This window comes from Marmota monax, unplaced genomic scaffold (genome assembly GCF_021218885.2).
Source record: "Marmota monax isolate L192 unplaced genomic scaffold, Marmota_monax_Labrador192_F-V1.1 WCK01_AAM20220418_F8-fsc00064, whole genome shotgun sequence".
NCBI lineage: Eukaryota > Metazoa > Chordata > Mammalia > Rodentia > Sciuridae > Marmota > Marmota monax.
The window spans coordinates 6,793,730-6,806,319 of NW_026694542.1; the positions used below are offsets into that span (position 1 = coordinate 6,793,730).

Genomic DNA, 12,590 nt, shown 5'->3' on the forward strand with positions numbered 1-12,590 from the left:
CTGGATCTTAACACAAATTTTGATTGATCCTCTTCATAAATGTAAAGCAACACCAGTGACCTGAAAAGTTCAATCTCATCAACACAGTTTTAACTAACAGTTAAGAGAAGGCAGAAATACAACCAATCTTGGAAACTGACTAGAAAATTTTAATGGCAACATTTTGTCATTTAAACAAAGTAAAAGTGTTTTTTAAAAAATTAAAACAGTATCTGAAAAGGTTGCAGAAGTGTACAACCTGTAATCTCAGGTTCTTGGGAACATGAAGTAGAAAGATTGCAAATTAAAGGCCAGCTTCAGCACCTTAAGTGCCTTTGTTAGACCCTGTCTCTAAATAAAATATACAACGGTCTGGAGATGCAGCTCAGTGATACAGCACTTCTGAGTTCAATCTCTAGTAATGCAAAATAAAAGAGTATTTGGCATTACAAAGATAAGAAAATGATAGTCCAGTCAGGTATGGAAGCAGAGCTGTCCCAGCAACTAAGAAGGCTGAGGCAAGAAGACTGCCAGTCTTGGCAACTTAGTGAGGCCCTAGGAAACTTGGAGAGACCCTGTCCAAAATAAAAATTGAAAAAAGAGTCCAGGGCTGGGGTTGTAGCTCAGTGGTAGAGCACTTGCCTAGCATGTATGAGACCCTGGGTTCAATCCTCAGCACCACATAAAGATAAATAAAGGTATTGTGTTCATCTACAACTAAAATAAAAAGAGTTTCAAATAATATCAGAGAGATGTGGGACAGCATCCACCAAAATATAAAATGTGCATTTCTAACTTAGGCATTATCTTTCTAGAAACTTATCCTACAGTAGCTCACATACATGCATACATAGTAAAACAGTAGAATGTTCACTGCAGCTTGATTGGTAACGCCAAAATATTAGACATTATCTACCCAACAGGAAACAAGTAGTTCAAGTTTGATTCCTATGTGCCAACAACACTGTCCAAATTATTAGGGAAAGTCTGGAAGTATACATAATAATTTTTAAGCTATTATGGGTGAAAAATTGGCAACGGGGAGACGATAAGAATATACTTCACTGTTTCCTTTTTTTTTTGGGGGGGGGGGTTGTAATGGGTATCAAACCCAAGGGCACTCTAGCATTGAGCTACATCCCCACATCCCCAGCCCTTTTATTTTTTTATTTTGAGACAGGGTCTGGCTAAGTTGCCCAGACTGGCCTCTAATTTGCAATCCTCCTAAGCCAACCTCTGTAGCAGCTAGGATTATTAGGAATGTGTCACTGTGCTGGGCACTATTTACTATCTTCTTTGTTATGTTTGAATACAGTAAGCACATATATTTTGGTAAAAATTCAGAAGGAAAACATAAAAATAGTTAAGTAAGCTGGGTACAGCACACACTTAGCAACTCAGGAGGCTGAGGCAAAAGAATCCCAAGTTCCAGACCAGTCTAGGCAGCTTAGCCAGACCCAGTCTCCAAAAAATAATAAGAGCTAGGGGTGTAGCTTAGTGTAGAACGCCCCTTGGTTCATTTATAATACCAAAAAAGAAAAAAAAAAAAGGTGAAAACAATTCCCTAATACATTATATATTTTAGGACAGTTACAAAGTATTATTGTAATACCTCAACTGTTATATGTTTAATTTAAAATAAACGGAAATTTTACTGGTAAAATAAAAATGAACACCTTTTACCTGTAGCCTTTCATTTACCATTAATGAATGATTTAATTCTGACAACAACTCTTTAGAAGCAGGTATTTTCTTTATAGCTAAAGGAGTTGAAGTCCCCCCCCCCCCAAAGAAGCACCAGCTGGGGGCAGTGGTGCGTGTCTCTAATTCTAGTGGCTGGGGAGGTTGAGACAGGAGAATCGCGAGTTCAAAACCAGCCTCAGCACTGGTGAGGCACTTAGCTTTCAGTGAGACCCTGTCTCTAAATACAAAATAGGGCTGGGATGTGGCTCAGTGGGTGAGTGCCTCTGAGTTTAATCCTCAGTTACCTGCCCCCCTTCAAAAAGAAACACCAAAGAGAAGGTTTTAATAAATGAATCTGTGACAAGTCCCCAATGGCATGTAGTTTTGTTTCTGCTATACCATGATCATGCTATTTTCAGGTTTTTTTTACATATTACTTTGTAGTCATGGTTCACACTCTCCTTATTGCCTGAGAAATTTCGGTTAAAATTTCAATTTTCCACAGCAGCTAGACAGTAAACATCTCTTGTTGCTTAGAAGCATTGCTTCCCAAAGTAAAAGTTCAAACTTTATCAAGGCTTATATAAAAAATCATCGAAAACCAGATTTGTGCTGTGAATAGCAGCGAAAGCCTGTAATACTAGCAACTCAGGAGGCTGAGACAGGAGGATCACAAGTTGAAGATTAGCCTCAGCAACTTAGTGAGGCCCTAAGCAAGTTAGTGAGACCCTGTCTCAAAATAAACAAAAGGGGCTGGATAGGGTCAATGGTTAAGCAACTCTGGGGTTCAATCCCTGGTACAAAAACAAAACAAAGGCTGGGGATATAGAGTGCCTGCCTTGCATGCACAAGGCCCTCCCTGAGTTCAATCCCCAGCACCAAAAAAAAAAAAAAAAAAAAAAAACCTAAACTAAAACCCACCATTCATAGATTCCTGTCTGAATCCATACTTCCCCAGCCAACAAAAATAGAGGCTCCAGTTATCTACATTATCCATAATTACCCAAATTCACTGACCTTCATGCTCATCCCTTTCTTGAGGCTATTAATTAACATCTGCCTTCTTTCTCACTCGATCAGGCTAATTCCCACTAATCCTTCTGGTCCTGGTGTACAAGATTCACTAAATGTAGAGAGGCCCCTCCTGAGTATTCACCAGAGTCTGTGTTTCATGGCCCTTTCCTGTGGGCTTTCTTTACCCTATTGTCGTACTTACTACTATTATTATTTTGCCATGTAGGGAATCAAAACCAGGCCCTCACTAAAATGCTCTACCAATTAGCTACACTCCCAGCCACACACTGGGATACTGATATGAATGCATATTTACTCCTTCATATCCATGGCCACACTAATGGCTTTCTAGGGTGAAGTGCTGTATTTATACTAGTCTATTATCTACCCTAAGAGTAATACATTTTTTTGTTGGATGAACAAATATAGAAATTTCCACAATTCAAGTTGCCTTCAGTATTTGTGTGGAAATCAAGACTAGTGATGAGCTACATAGAAAAAAAACACATTTTTCCTAAAGCCACAAAACAAATACTATGAAAATATTTTAATACTTTCCTTTCAATACTAGTATTGTGGTTTTTTCTCACACACACACTTTTTTTTGGTACCAGGAATTGAACTCAGAGGCACTCAACCACTGAGCCACATCCCTTGCCTTTTATTTTTATTTTTTAGAGACAGGGTCTCACTGAGTTGCTTAGTGTCTTGCCATTGCTGAGGCTGGCTTTAAACTTTTGATTGTCCTGCCTCATGCCTCCCAAGCATGCGCCACCATACCCGGCCAAAGATCTTAATATTTTTAAAAGTAATTATGTTTTAGAAATAGACATGGGGGGGTTCGCCTCCCTGGGCAGAGGCGCGGTGCCGCGTTCCGCCCGCGTCGGGCTTCCTGAGCGGTGGCGCGAGGCAGTGACGGTCCCTGAGCTCGTGGCAGGATGGAGGCGCGCCGGGGACGGCGCGGGCCCGGGGCCCCACAGGCCGGGACTAACGGGCTGCCGAAGCACTCGTACTGGCTGGACCTGTGGCTCTTCGTGCTCCTGGACGTGCTGCTCTTCCTCTTCGTGTACCTCCTGCCCTGATGGGTTTGCTGACATCCCAAGATCACTGGACTGTGGAGTGAATTCTGAAAATGAACTACAGTCTTCTTGAACAAAGAAGATGGGATTGTGCAGAATTTCAAGTCTCCAAGGGATCTTCCTTTCTTTTTACATATTCTTCTAACTCATTTGGGGAACTACTAAATGAATAGTGATCTCATTCATAGCCAAGTTCTTAAAACTAAATTCAGTGTTTCACATTTAAACTCTTTTCAAACACCTGATGTCTTTATACGGGCTAGTGTAGAAGTAAAATTTGTACTTCAAAGCTTAGCATATTCACCAAGAAGACAGTAATGTCTTTACTGTTGTAAGGGTTGGTCTGGGTTTAATTCAGTCACATGAGGGGGTGTGTAACTAGGTGAGGTGAGGTAGTTGTAAATTCCAAAGTTATTCAGGAGAGAGAAAAGGATTGGTGTTCTGAGATTGTGTAGAGGCTGTCACTAACACAATAGAGTCCACATATTGGCTCTACACATGCTTAGTTTTTAAATGGTCTTTTCGTGACCTTTGAAATGCCCGTGGGTGAGGATCACAAAGGAGATGGCATTAGATAGTGGAAAGCCCGCCTGTACCCTGAAATAGGAATGTTTCAAGCCTGTTTTTTTTTAATTATTGTATAAGGTATGCTTGTGTCCAAAACATTTGCTTTCATAATGCTTGTAACTTACTTGAATACCTCTGCTGACAGTGTGATATTTACTCATCCTACAGAGCCCTCCTCTTTGGCCACAGCATTTTAAACATAGCTGTAGGCCAGGCAGAAATTCTTTCCTTTGTAGAGATTGTTCTGTCTTTGCTGTTCTTTTTAAAAATCTAATTGGTATTAAACTCAAATCTAATTGTTATTTAAATCCAATTATTTTACTGATCTGGGGTGCTCAGCGGGCATTTCATCAGAAAGATCACAGATCATGGGATTTGGCAGATGTGAACTGTGTGAAGTAGTCCCCTCCCTGTGATCAAGGCGTAAGATCCAGGGAATTCTGCATCCTCTGCCTTTCAGAAGGGTGCTCAGGGTCAGGCCTGGAGTTGCCCTTGGATGATCAGTTGGCCTGGTGACTCTTAGTTATGCCTTCAGGGTATTGTTGCTCTGCACAGAGAGCATTCTGTGGAAGGTGTGGTTGAAGCATCAGGAGGAACAAAAAAGGAGATTGTACTGAGTGTAATAAATGATTATGACCTGCTTTTCTGCTGCTAACAATTTTATCTAATAAACATTTACTTACATAAAAAAAAAAAAAGAAATAGACATAGGTTGAAGTGACAGAATTGCTTCAAAATAATGGAGGGCATCAAATATATAGAGGAAATAATTTAGCCATGTGTTGATATTGTTAAACTGGTTCAAAGTACATGGAGATTTCATTATAATATTCTCTCTGATTCTCCATTTCTTAGGGGTGAAAAGTAATCAACAGTTATGTAACACATAAACTACTAGCAAGCTCGGAGAAATACCTACCATGTACTATAGAATAAGGCATTACCTACATTTCTAACAGAACATTCTGATGATTCTCTGAATCAAAATTATCTAGTAAAATGCTTATAGTAGATGTCATACACTGTAATTACTTATTTTGTACTTCCAAGTATCCCTCCCAAATTCTGAACTCTTTTTTAAGATGAACTAGGAAAAAAAGGTTCACAAGTGAAAATGAGAAGTTTTCTAAGCTTTTCAGTGTTAACAGTATCTGATAACATTTCAAGATTTTTGGGGGTGGCAAGTAACTGGGGGTTGAACCCAGGGAAGCTCTACCACCTCTATCATTGAGCTACATCCTCTGCCCTTTTAATTTCTATCTTTTTTTTTTTAAGTGATGCTGGGGATTGAACCCAAGGCCTTGTGCATGTGAGGCAAACAGTTTGCCAACTGAGCTATATCCCCAGTCCCCTTAATTTCATTTATAATTTTGAGTCAGCATCTTACTAAATAAATTGCCCAGGCTGGCCAGAACTTGCGATCTTTCTGCTTCAGCCTCCTGAGTAGCCAGGATTCCGGCACACACTACTACACCCAGTCAGAGATCTTAGGAAAAAAAAGTTTTTAGTTCAATTACCTTCATAAATTACTAAACCTTCACTGAAGAGAGATTATGCTTGAAATTGATAAGTGACAAAATCTCATTTCAGGTATGATTAGAATCAGAGATAAGTCAGTAGTTAAGTAATTTCACTTTCAGGTTAAGATTTAGAATGCAAAAACCTCAATCCCTATAAAATCCCTGTTAATATATTACATACAAACTACTAAAAGCTACCAACAAGACTGTCCCTTTCCCCTGTTCTGGGGACTGAACCCAGGGCACTGTACCAATGAGCTAGATCCCCATGCCTTTTTTTTTCTTTTGAGACAGTCTCACTAAATTGCCCAAGTTAATTTCAAACTTTCTATCCTCCTGCCTTAGCCTCCTAGTCATCAGGATTACAGGTGGGCACCAATGCACCTTGTTTCCACACCAGACTTTAAATGCTTTCTCTGACAAATACTGAAATTCTTTCCACGTGGAACCTAACTGAAAGTTGCTCATCCTAGACAGTCAAAATCATATGCTTTCTTCATTACTGTGGTCATTTGGGAATACCAACCATAGCAGACACAAACTGCTTAATGCAAAAATACCAATAAGAAGTTGGGCACAGTGATGCACACTTGTAATTCCAGTGAGGGATCCCAGCTGAGGCAGGAAAATGGCAAGTTGGAGACCATCCTCGGCAACTCAGAAAGACCCTGTCCCCATCTCAAAATAACAAGTAAAATGCTGGGTGCGATGATGCACAGGGCCTCAGGAGGCTGAGGCATGAAGATCACAAGTTCAAAGCCAGCCTCAGAAACTCAGCAAGGCTTTGAACAACTTAGGGAGTACCTACCTCAAAATAAAAAATAAAAAGGGCTGGGGATGTTATCTCAGAGTTTGGGTTCCTGTGTTCATCCCAAGTACCAAATAAATAAAATAGAATAAAATCTAATTGTACACATCTTCCCCTCAGTCCTACACAATCAGACTCTCTGGGAGCTGAGGGACAGAAATCTGCATTTAAAATGAATTACACAGGCCAGTCAAATACAACAGTCTATGAACTAGATTATATATTAATTTTGTTGTACTGGGGATCGAACCCAGTGGTGCTCTACCAGTGAGTTATATCCTCAGTTACCCCCGCGCCTATTTTTTGGAGACAGGGTCTCAGTCACTGAGGCAGGCCTGGAACTTGAAATTCTCCTGCCTGCTTCAACCTCCGGAGCTGTCAGGGTTCTGAGGACTACTAGTTTTTTTTTTTTCTTTTTCTTTGTGCAGTGCTGAGGATGGAACCCAGTGCCCTGGGAATGCTGGGCAATCTCTCTACTGCTGACACACATCCCTGGCCCTTATAGGGATTACTTTTAAAAGTAAAGTTTCCGTGTTGACTATTAAGCGTCTATAGATATCACAGCAAATGAACTTTTAATATACTGTTGCTTCTTTCTTTTGGCATTTATTTAACCCTAGGATCCCACCCAACTGAAGTATCTTTTCCCATCTAGTGCAAATGTGGCAAAGAAAATTTTTCAGATAGAATAGGAATGCAAAAATATTCTAAAACATGAAGCTACAGTGATGGTGAATCCTGTGATGGTGAATCCTTTATGGCACATGGTGAGTTTGTCCATGGGTCCAAAACTAACATTAACAGCCAGCAGCATAAGAATATGTAAATGACCCTGAAGTGAAATTAAGCACTTCCCTTGGTTGATTATACACTACAATAATTCCACTATTTAGAAAAGGCCATGTGCTTTTGTGCTTGGTTGTCACCACCATCCTTTTCCCTACAGACATGAATCTGAAATGCAAGTGACTGACTTGAATTCTTAAATCTAGAATAAATTGCAACCTGTCATTAAAGGCATGAAGTTAAAATCAATGAAAGACACTAAAACTGAGAAGCAGATTATTGCTGAGATGACATAAAACCTAAATCGCAGTTCTTAAGTCTCACCATTGCAAAATCATAAACTACCACTTGAAAATTTCTTCACAACATGCATTCAAAACTGAGAATAGAAAGATAATGTTGGTCTAGTTCATGAGTAATGTAATCAAAAACACCTTTTTCTCTTTAAATATGTAAATGCCCTTTTTATATCCCAACTGAATCATTAATATTCTTTTTTTCTACCCTTTATAAAGTTTAGACTGAAAAGCTGAGTTAGGGCTGGGGATGTGGTAGAGGGCCTGCCTTGAAGGCAGGAGGCCCTGGGTTCAATACTTGGCACAGCAAATAAAAAGGTTCAGTTGGGTGGTTAAAAAAATTTTTGAGCAAGGTGCAGCGCCCACACCTGTAATCCCAATGACTTGGGAGGTTGTAGGCAGGGTTGCTAAATTCAAGACCAGTCTAGGTAACTTAGCAAGCCCTAAGCAACTTAGCAATACCCTGTCTCAATATAAAAAAGGCTGGGGATTGGCTCAGTGGTTAAGTGCCCCTCAGTAACAAATCAATCCCAGGTACCAAAAATGTAAAAATAAAGAAAGAAAAATTTAAGGGGCTGGGGATGCAGCTCCATAGTAGAGTTCTTGCCTCCCATACTCAAGGTCCTGAATTCATTGGGGGAGGGGGTCAGGTAGTTATTTATTTATTTTTAAGTGAAAGTTACTTCACTGTGACAAAAGGAGTAAATAGACTCAAATAACAAAAAGTTACTCTTATACACCTATGGGACAAGAGGGGAGGAGACCATATGTTTAAAAAAAAAAAAAATCTGCAGGATTCAGTCCCATAGAAATCAATGACAAATGCAGGAATCCCAAATATCTTCCAGGATGAGTTCTATTAAGAACAATTTCAGACAAATTCACCTTTTTAAAAAGGTGTAAGGACTCATCCAACACCAACTTGTTTTCTTGCACCGCAAAAGGGAAATTTTATTTTAAAAAAGCAAGCGGCTGGGGCTGTAGCTCAGTGGCAGAGTGCTTGCCTAGCATGTGAGGCACCAGGTTCAATCTTTAGCACCACATAAAAAATAAATAAAATAAATTCGTGCTGTCCATCTACAACTACAAAAAATAAATAAATATTTTTTTTAAAGTAAGAAACTAATTTTCTTTAAAAGTCTGTTAGGGGCAGGAGGGTGGATCATGAACTGAAATCGATTTCCATGCATGCATGTATGAGTTTGCAGGGATGAACCGAACTACTATGGGTAACTATAAAATTCTAATTGAAAAAAAAAAATAATAAAAATAAAAAGTCCATTTGTTTAACTGTTTCCTTATATTTTGACAGCAACTGCGGGGGCGGGGGGGGGGGCTCGGGGAACCACTGAGTCAAATGCCCAAACCTTTTAATTTTTGCGACAGAATCTCGCTAAACTGCTGAGGCTGATCTCGAACTCGCGATCCTCCTGCCTCAGTCTCCCCAGCCTCTGGGATTACGGGCGTGCGCCACCGCGCAGGGCTAGATAACAAACTGCTTTAAAGTTACTAGGGTTGGTTATCATCGCGAAGTAAAATTAAGTTCTACCTGTATTCTTCACATATCTAAAATAAAAGTTACACTGCATGTTCAAAACTAGATCAAAGCACATGACAGTACTTGCAGGAAGCCAATTTCATAGAATTGTGGAAAGTGGAAACGACAAAGATTGCTGGCAGCTGGAAGTTGCCAGCAAAAGATCATATTGACAAGAGACCCTGGATAAGACTCAAGAAGCCTCACCCGTGAACCTGGGGTTATCCCGTCTACCCTCACTCACAGGGATAAGAGGATCGAATGAGTGGTAGGATAAAAAAGCCCTGACAACCGCGTATCGGAGAGATTTCACAGGAACTGCTACCCAACAATGTTTGTAAATCATCACGGCAAACCCTACACCAAGTTATTACCGCCTTTGAATTTCTACTTTCCCAAAGAAGCTTCGAAATTGAACCATTCATAAACAAGACACTGCCAGGATTTTTTTTCTTTTTTTTGCTACTATTCTTGGTCTGAAATCTCAGCCAAATACGACGCTGAACACACATAACGGAAGAATCTGCCCTTCTCCCGATTTCATGAGGTGAACACTCGAACCCTTAGACGTAATAAAATGCGCCCTTCCTTTCCCGCGTTTCCCCGCCTCATCAAGGTGCTGTTCAACCTTGCCAATGGCTGTCCCGGACTTCCTCGAGAGTAAAACAACAACAAATCACCCCCTGGCCGCAGGCCGGGCGCCGGGCGCAACCTTCCCTCCCGAACCACCCTCTCAGCGCCCAGGGCCACCGAGTCAGACGTGCTAACCCACCCGCGGCCCAGGTCCCAAATCGCGCCGCAGCCCCCGCCCAGGCCCGCGCCGCTCCCCTCCCCCACGGCCCGGGCACAGGCCCAAGACCCGCGGGACTTACGCTCTCGTGGTCCCACCGCACGTTGCTGCGCTTCTCGTCCGGGGCGAGGTTTCGGTCCCGGCCCATTAACTCATCCAACAACTGCGCGGCCGAAATCATGGTGCTTCCTTCGGGCGGCTGCTCCCACCAGCCCGGGCACCCACCAAGGAAAACACCGGCGACACGGTCGCCAGCCCCTTCGGCCCGCTCTCAGGCCGAACAGCCTCCTCCACAGAGGAGCCGATCACACAAAATGGCCGCCGCGCGGGCGCCTTCCCAGCGTGCCGTGCGCCCGCGGGACACGCCCAGGCCCGGCGGCCAAGGCGGCGCGACTTCCGTGGTGCGGGGGCCGGCCCCGCCAGCCTAGTCTGGACTCCGCCCCTGCCTTCGGGCAGCGCCTCGCCGGCGACTGCCCGCGCGCTGGGCCTTCCCGGGCTTTTTCACAGTGAGGAACTCTGGCCTGCTTCTGGAAGCGTGGGCACCGCCCCGAAATGGAGAAGAAGGAGTGTTTTCCTTTGTCCACGTGGTGCCCACGGTGCCATCTTTCAGCGAGGGAAGCGCTCCGATTTCTTGTTCCATTCTCCTAGTCCTAGTGCTCCCTGCTTTCTCTGCCTGGGTTGTCCCGATTTCCCCTGATTCATAGGGTGGGAAATCAAGGGACAAAGACGTGTAGAGTATGACGTTCAGTCTGGAATTTCTTTAATGTGGACTCAGCCGGGTGGCCGGTGGCGCAGGCCTGTAAACCCCCAGCCCTTCCAGGGGCTGGAGCCAGAAGATCGCAAGCTCAAGGCCAGCTTCAATTTCGAGGCCTCTTTAGGAAACCTAACTCTGTCTCAAAATTTTGGCAATGGGCTCAGTATGGTGCTTAGCCTAGCATGTGGGAGGCCCTGGGTTCAAACTCTGGGATTGCCCAAAACAAAAATTATTTTGACTCATTTGTTCAACAGATAGATGAGTATTTAGCATGGACCAGGCACTGTGCTTGAACCTAAACTCAGAACCTTTCAGACACAATCCCTGCTTCAGCGGACATTGTGCATTAGTGAGGGAGAGAATCCCTGAAAGAATGGACACAAAGATACCAATATAATTGGGATAATAGGGGGCCGTGGTGTAGCTCAGTAGTAGAGCACTTGCCTAGCATTTACAAGGTCCTGTGTTTGATCCTAGCACTACAAGAAGAAGAAAAAAATTGGGCCAGTACTCCAGCACAGTTAAGGATATGGATTTTCTTTTTTTTTTTCTTTTTGGTATTGAGGATTGAACCTGGGCACTCAACCACTGACCTACATTCCCAAGCCTTCTTAATTTTTATTTTGAGACAGGGACTTGCTAAATTGCTAAAGGTCTTGCTAAATTGCTGAGGCTGGCCTCAAACTTGCAATCCTCCTGCCTCAGCCTCCCAAATCACAGGGATTACAGGTATGGGCCATTGTAGAGGGCCACAGCCAAGTTGGGATGATGCATGGCATTTTGCCAGAAGGAAGTGGTTGAGAGGTGACGCCAGCAAGCCACTGAAATAACAATGGTTAAGTTAAGCTGTGTATTCAGTTGTATATAGACCTTTGCTGTCCTGCAATAGGGCAGCTCTTGCTGCCTCAGGCGCCCACTACTTTGGAGTTCTCCTGGGGTTCCGAGAGAGTGAGCTGAGAGAGTTCCTGGGAAGTGTGCCTGGAGTACTGGTGGAGTTCGGGCAATAAAGTTTCCTGTTTGAACACACAAGTGTTTTGTGGCGGCTTGGTTATTTGTGCCCAGCCAGACTGTGGCAGGCCATGACACCAGACTCTTCCTCCTTTTCATTGGCTTATTCCAAACACTAAAAGTCTAATTTTGCATCTAAAAAGCCTTTTTAGGTGGGTATGGTGAGCTGGGCACTGTTGCACATACCTGTAATTCCAGCAGTTCCATAGGCTGAGGCAGGAGGATCACAATTCCAAAGCCAGCCTCAGCAATTTAGTGAGGCCCTCAAGAAGTTGGAGAGACCATGTCTCTAAACAAAATACCAAAAAGGGCTGAGGATGAAGCTCAGTGGTTAAATGGCCCTGGGTTCAATTCCTCGTAAAAAAAAAAAGGGGGGGGGGAGGGAGCATGGTGGCACACACCTCTAATCCCAGCTATTTGCTACTCAGGAGGTTAAGGAAGGAGGATCACAGTTTGAGGAGAGCCTGGGCAATTTACTGAGACCTGTCTCAAAATAAGAAATAAAAAAGGACCAGTAATGTAGTTTAGTGGTAGAGTGTCATGGGGTTCAATTCCCAGTTCTGTGAGGGAAAAAAAAAAAAAAGCCTTTGAGTCTCAGGAAATGACACCATTTTACTTTTTTTTTTTTGGAGGGGACAGGTATTGGGATTGAACCACTGTCTTACATCCTCCCACTTTTAATTTTTTGACACCAAAATAAAAAGTTTTGTTAAATTCTCAGGCTGGCCTTGAACTTGGCATCCTCCTACCTCAGCCTCCCAAGTAGCTG

At 42.8% G+C, this 12,590-nt stretch overlaps 2 protein-coding genes across 7 annotated transcripts in view; one reads left to right on the forward strand and one right to left on the reverse strand.

Moving 5' to 3' along the window:
* Luc7l3 (LUC7 like 3 pre-mRNA splicing factor) overlaps positions 1–10,388 on the reverse strand; it is a 31,740-nt gene extending 21,352 nt beyond the window's left edge. For 4 of the 6 annotated variants that reach the window (XM_046420417.2, XM_058571510.1, XM_046420415.2 and 1 more), the window contains exon 1: positions 10,142–10,386. In XM_046420417.2, the coding sequence (XP_046276373.1) occupies positions 10,142–10,240 (99 nt within the window). In that variant the 5' untranslated portion in view covers positions 10,241–10,386. Of the gene's footprint in view, positions 1–10,141 lie in introns of all 6 variants that reach the window. The other 2 variants (XM_046420416.2, XM_046420418.2) reach the window with 2 other exon arrangements.
* On the forward strand, positions 3,521–4,963 carry CUNH4orf3 (chromosome unknown C4orf3 homolog). Its single transcript, XM_058571512.1, has one exon. The coding sequence runs from the start codon at positions 3,615–3,617 to the stop codon at positions 3,756–3,758; it is 144 nt and encodes a 47-aa protein (XP_058427495.1). The 5' UTR covers positions 3,521–3,614; the 3' UTR covers positions 3,759–4,963.
* Positions 10,389–12,590: the final 2,202 nt, after the last annotated feature.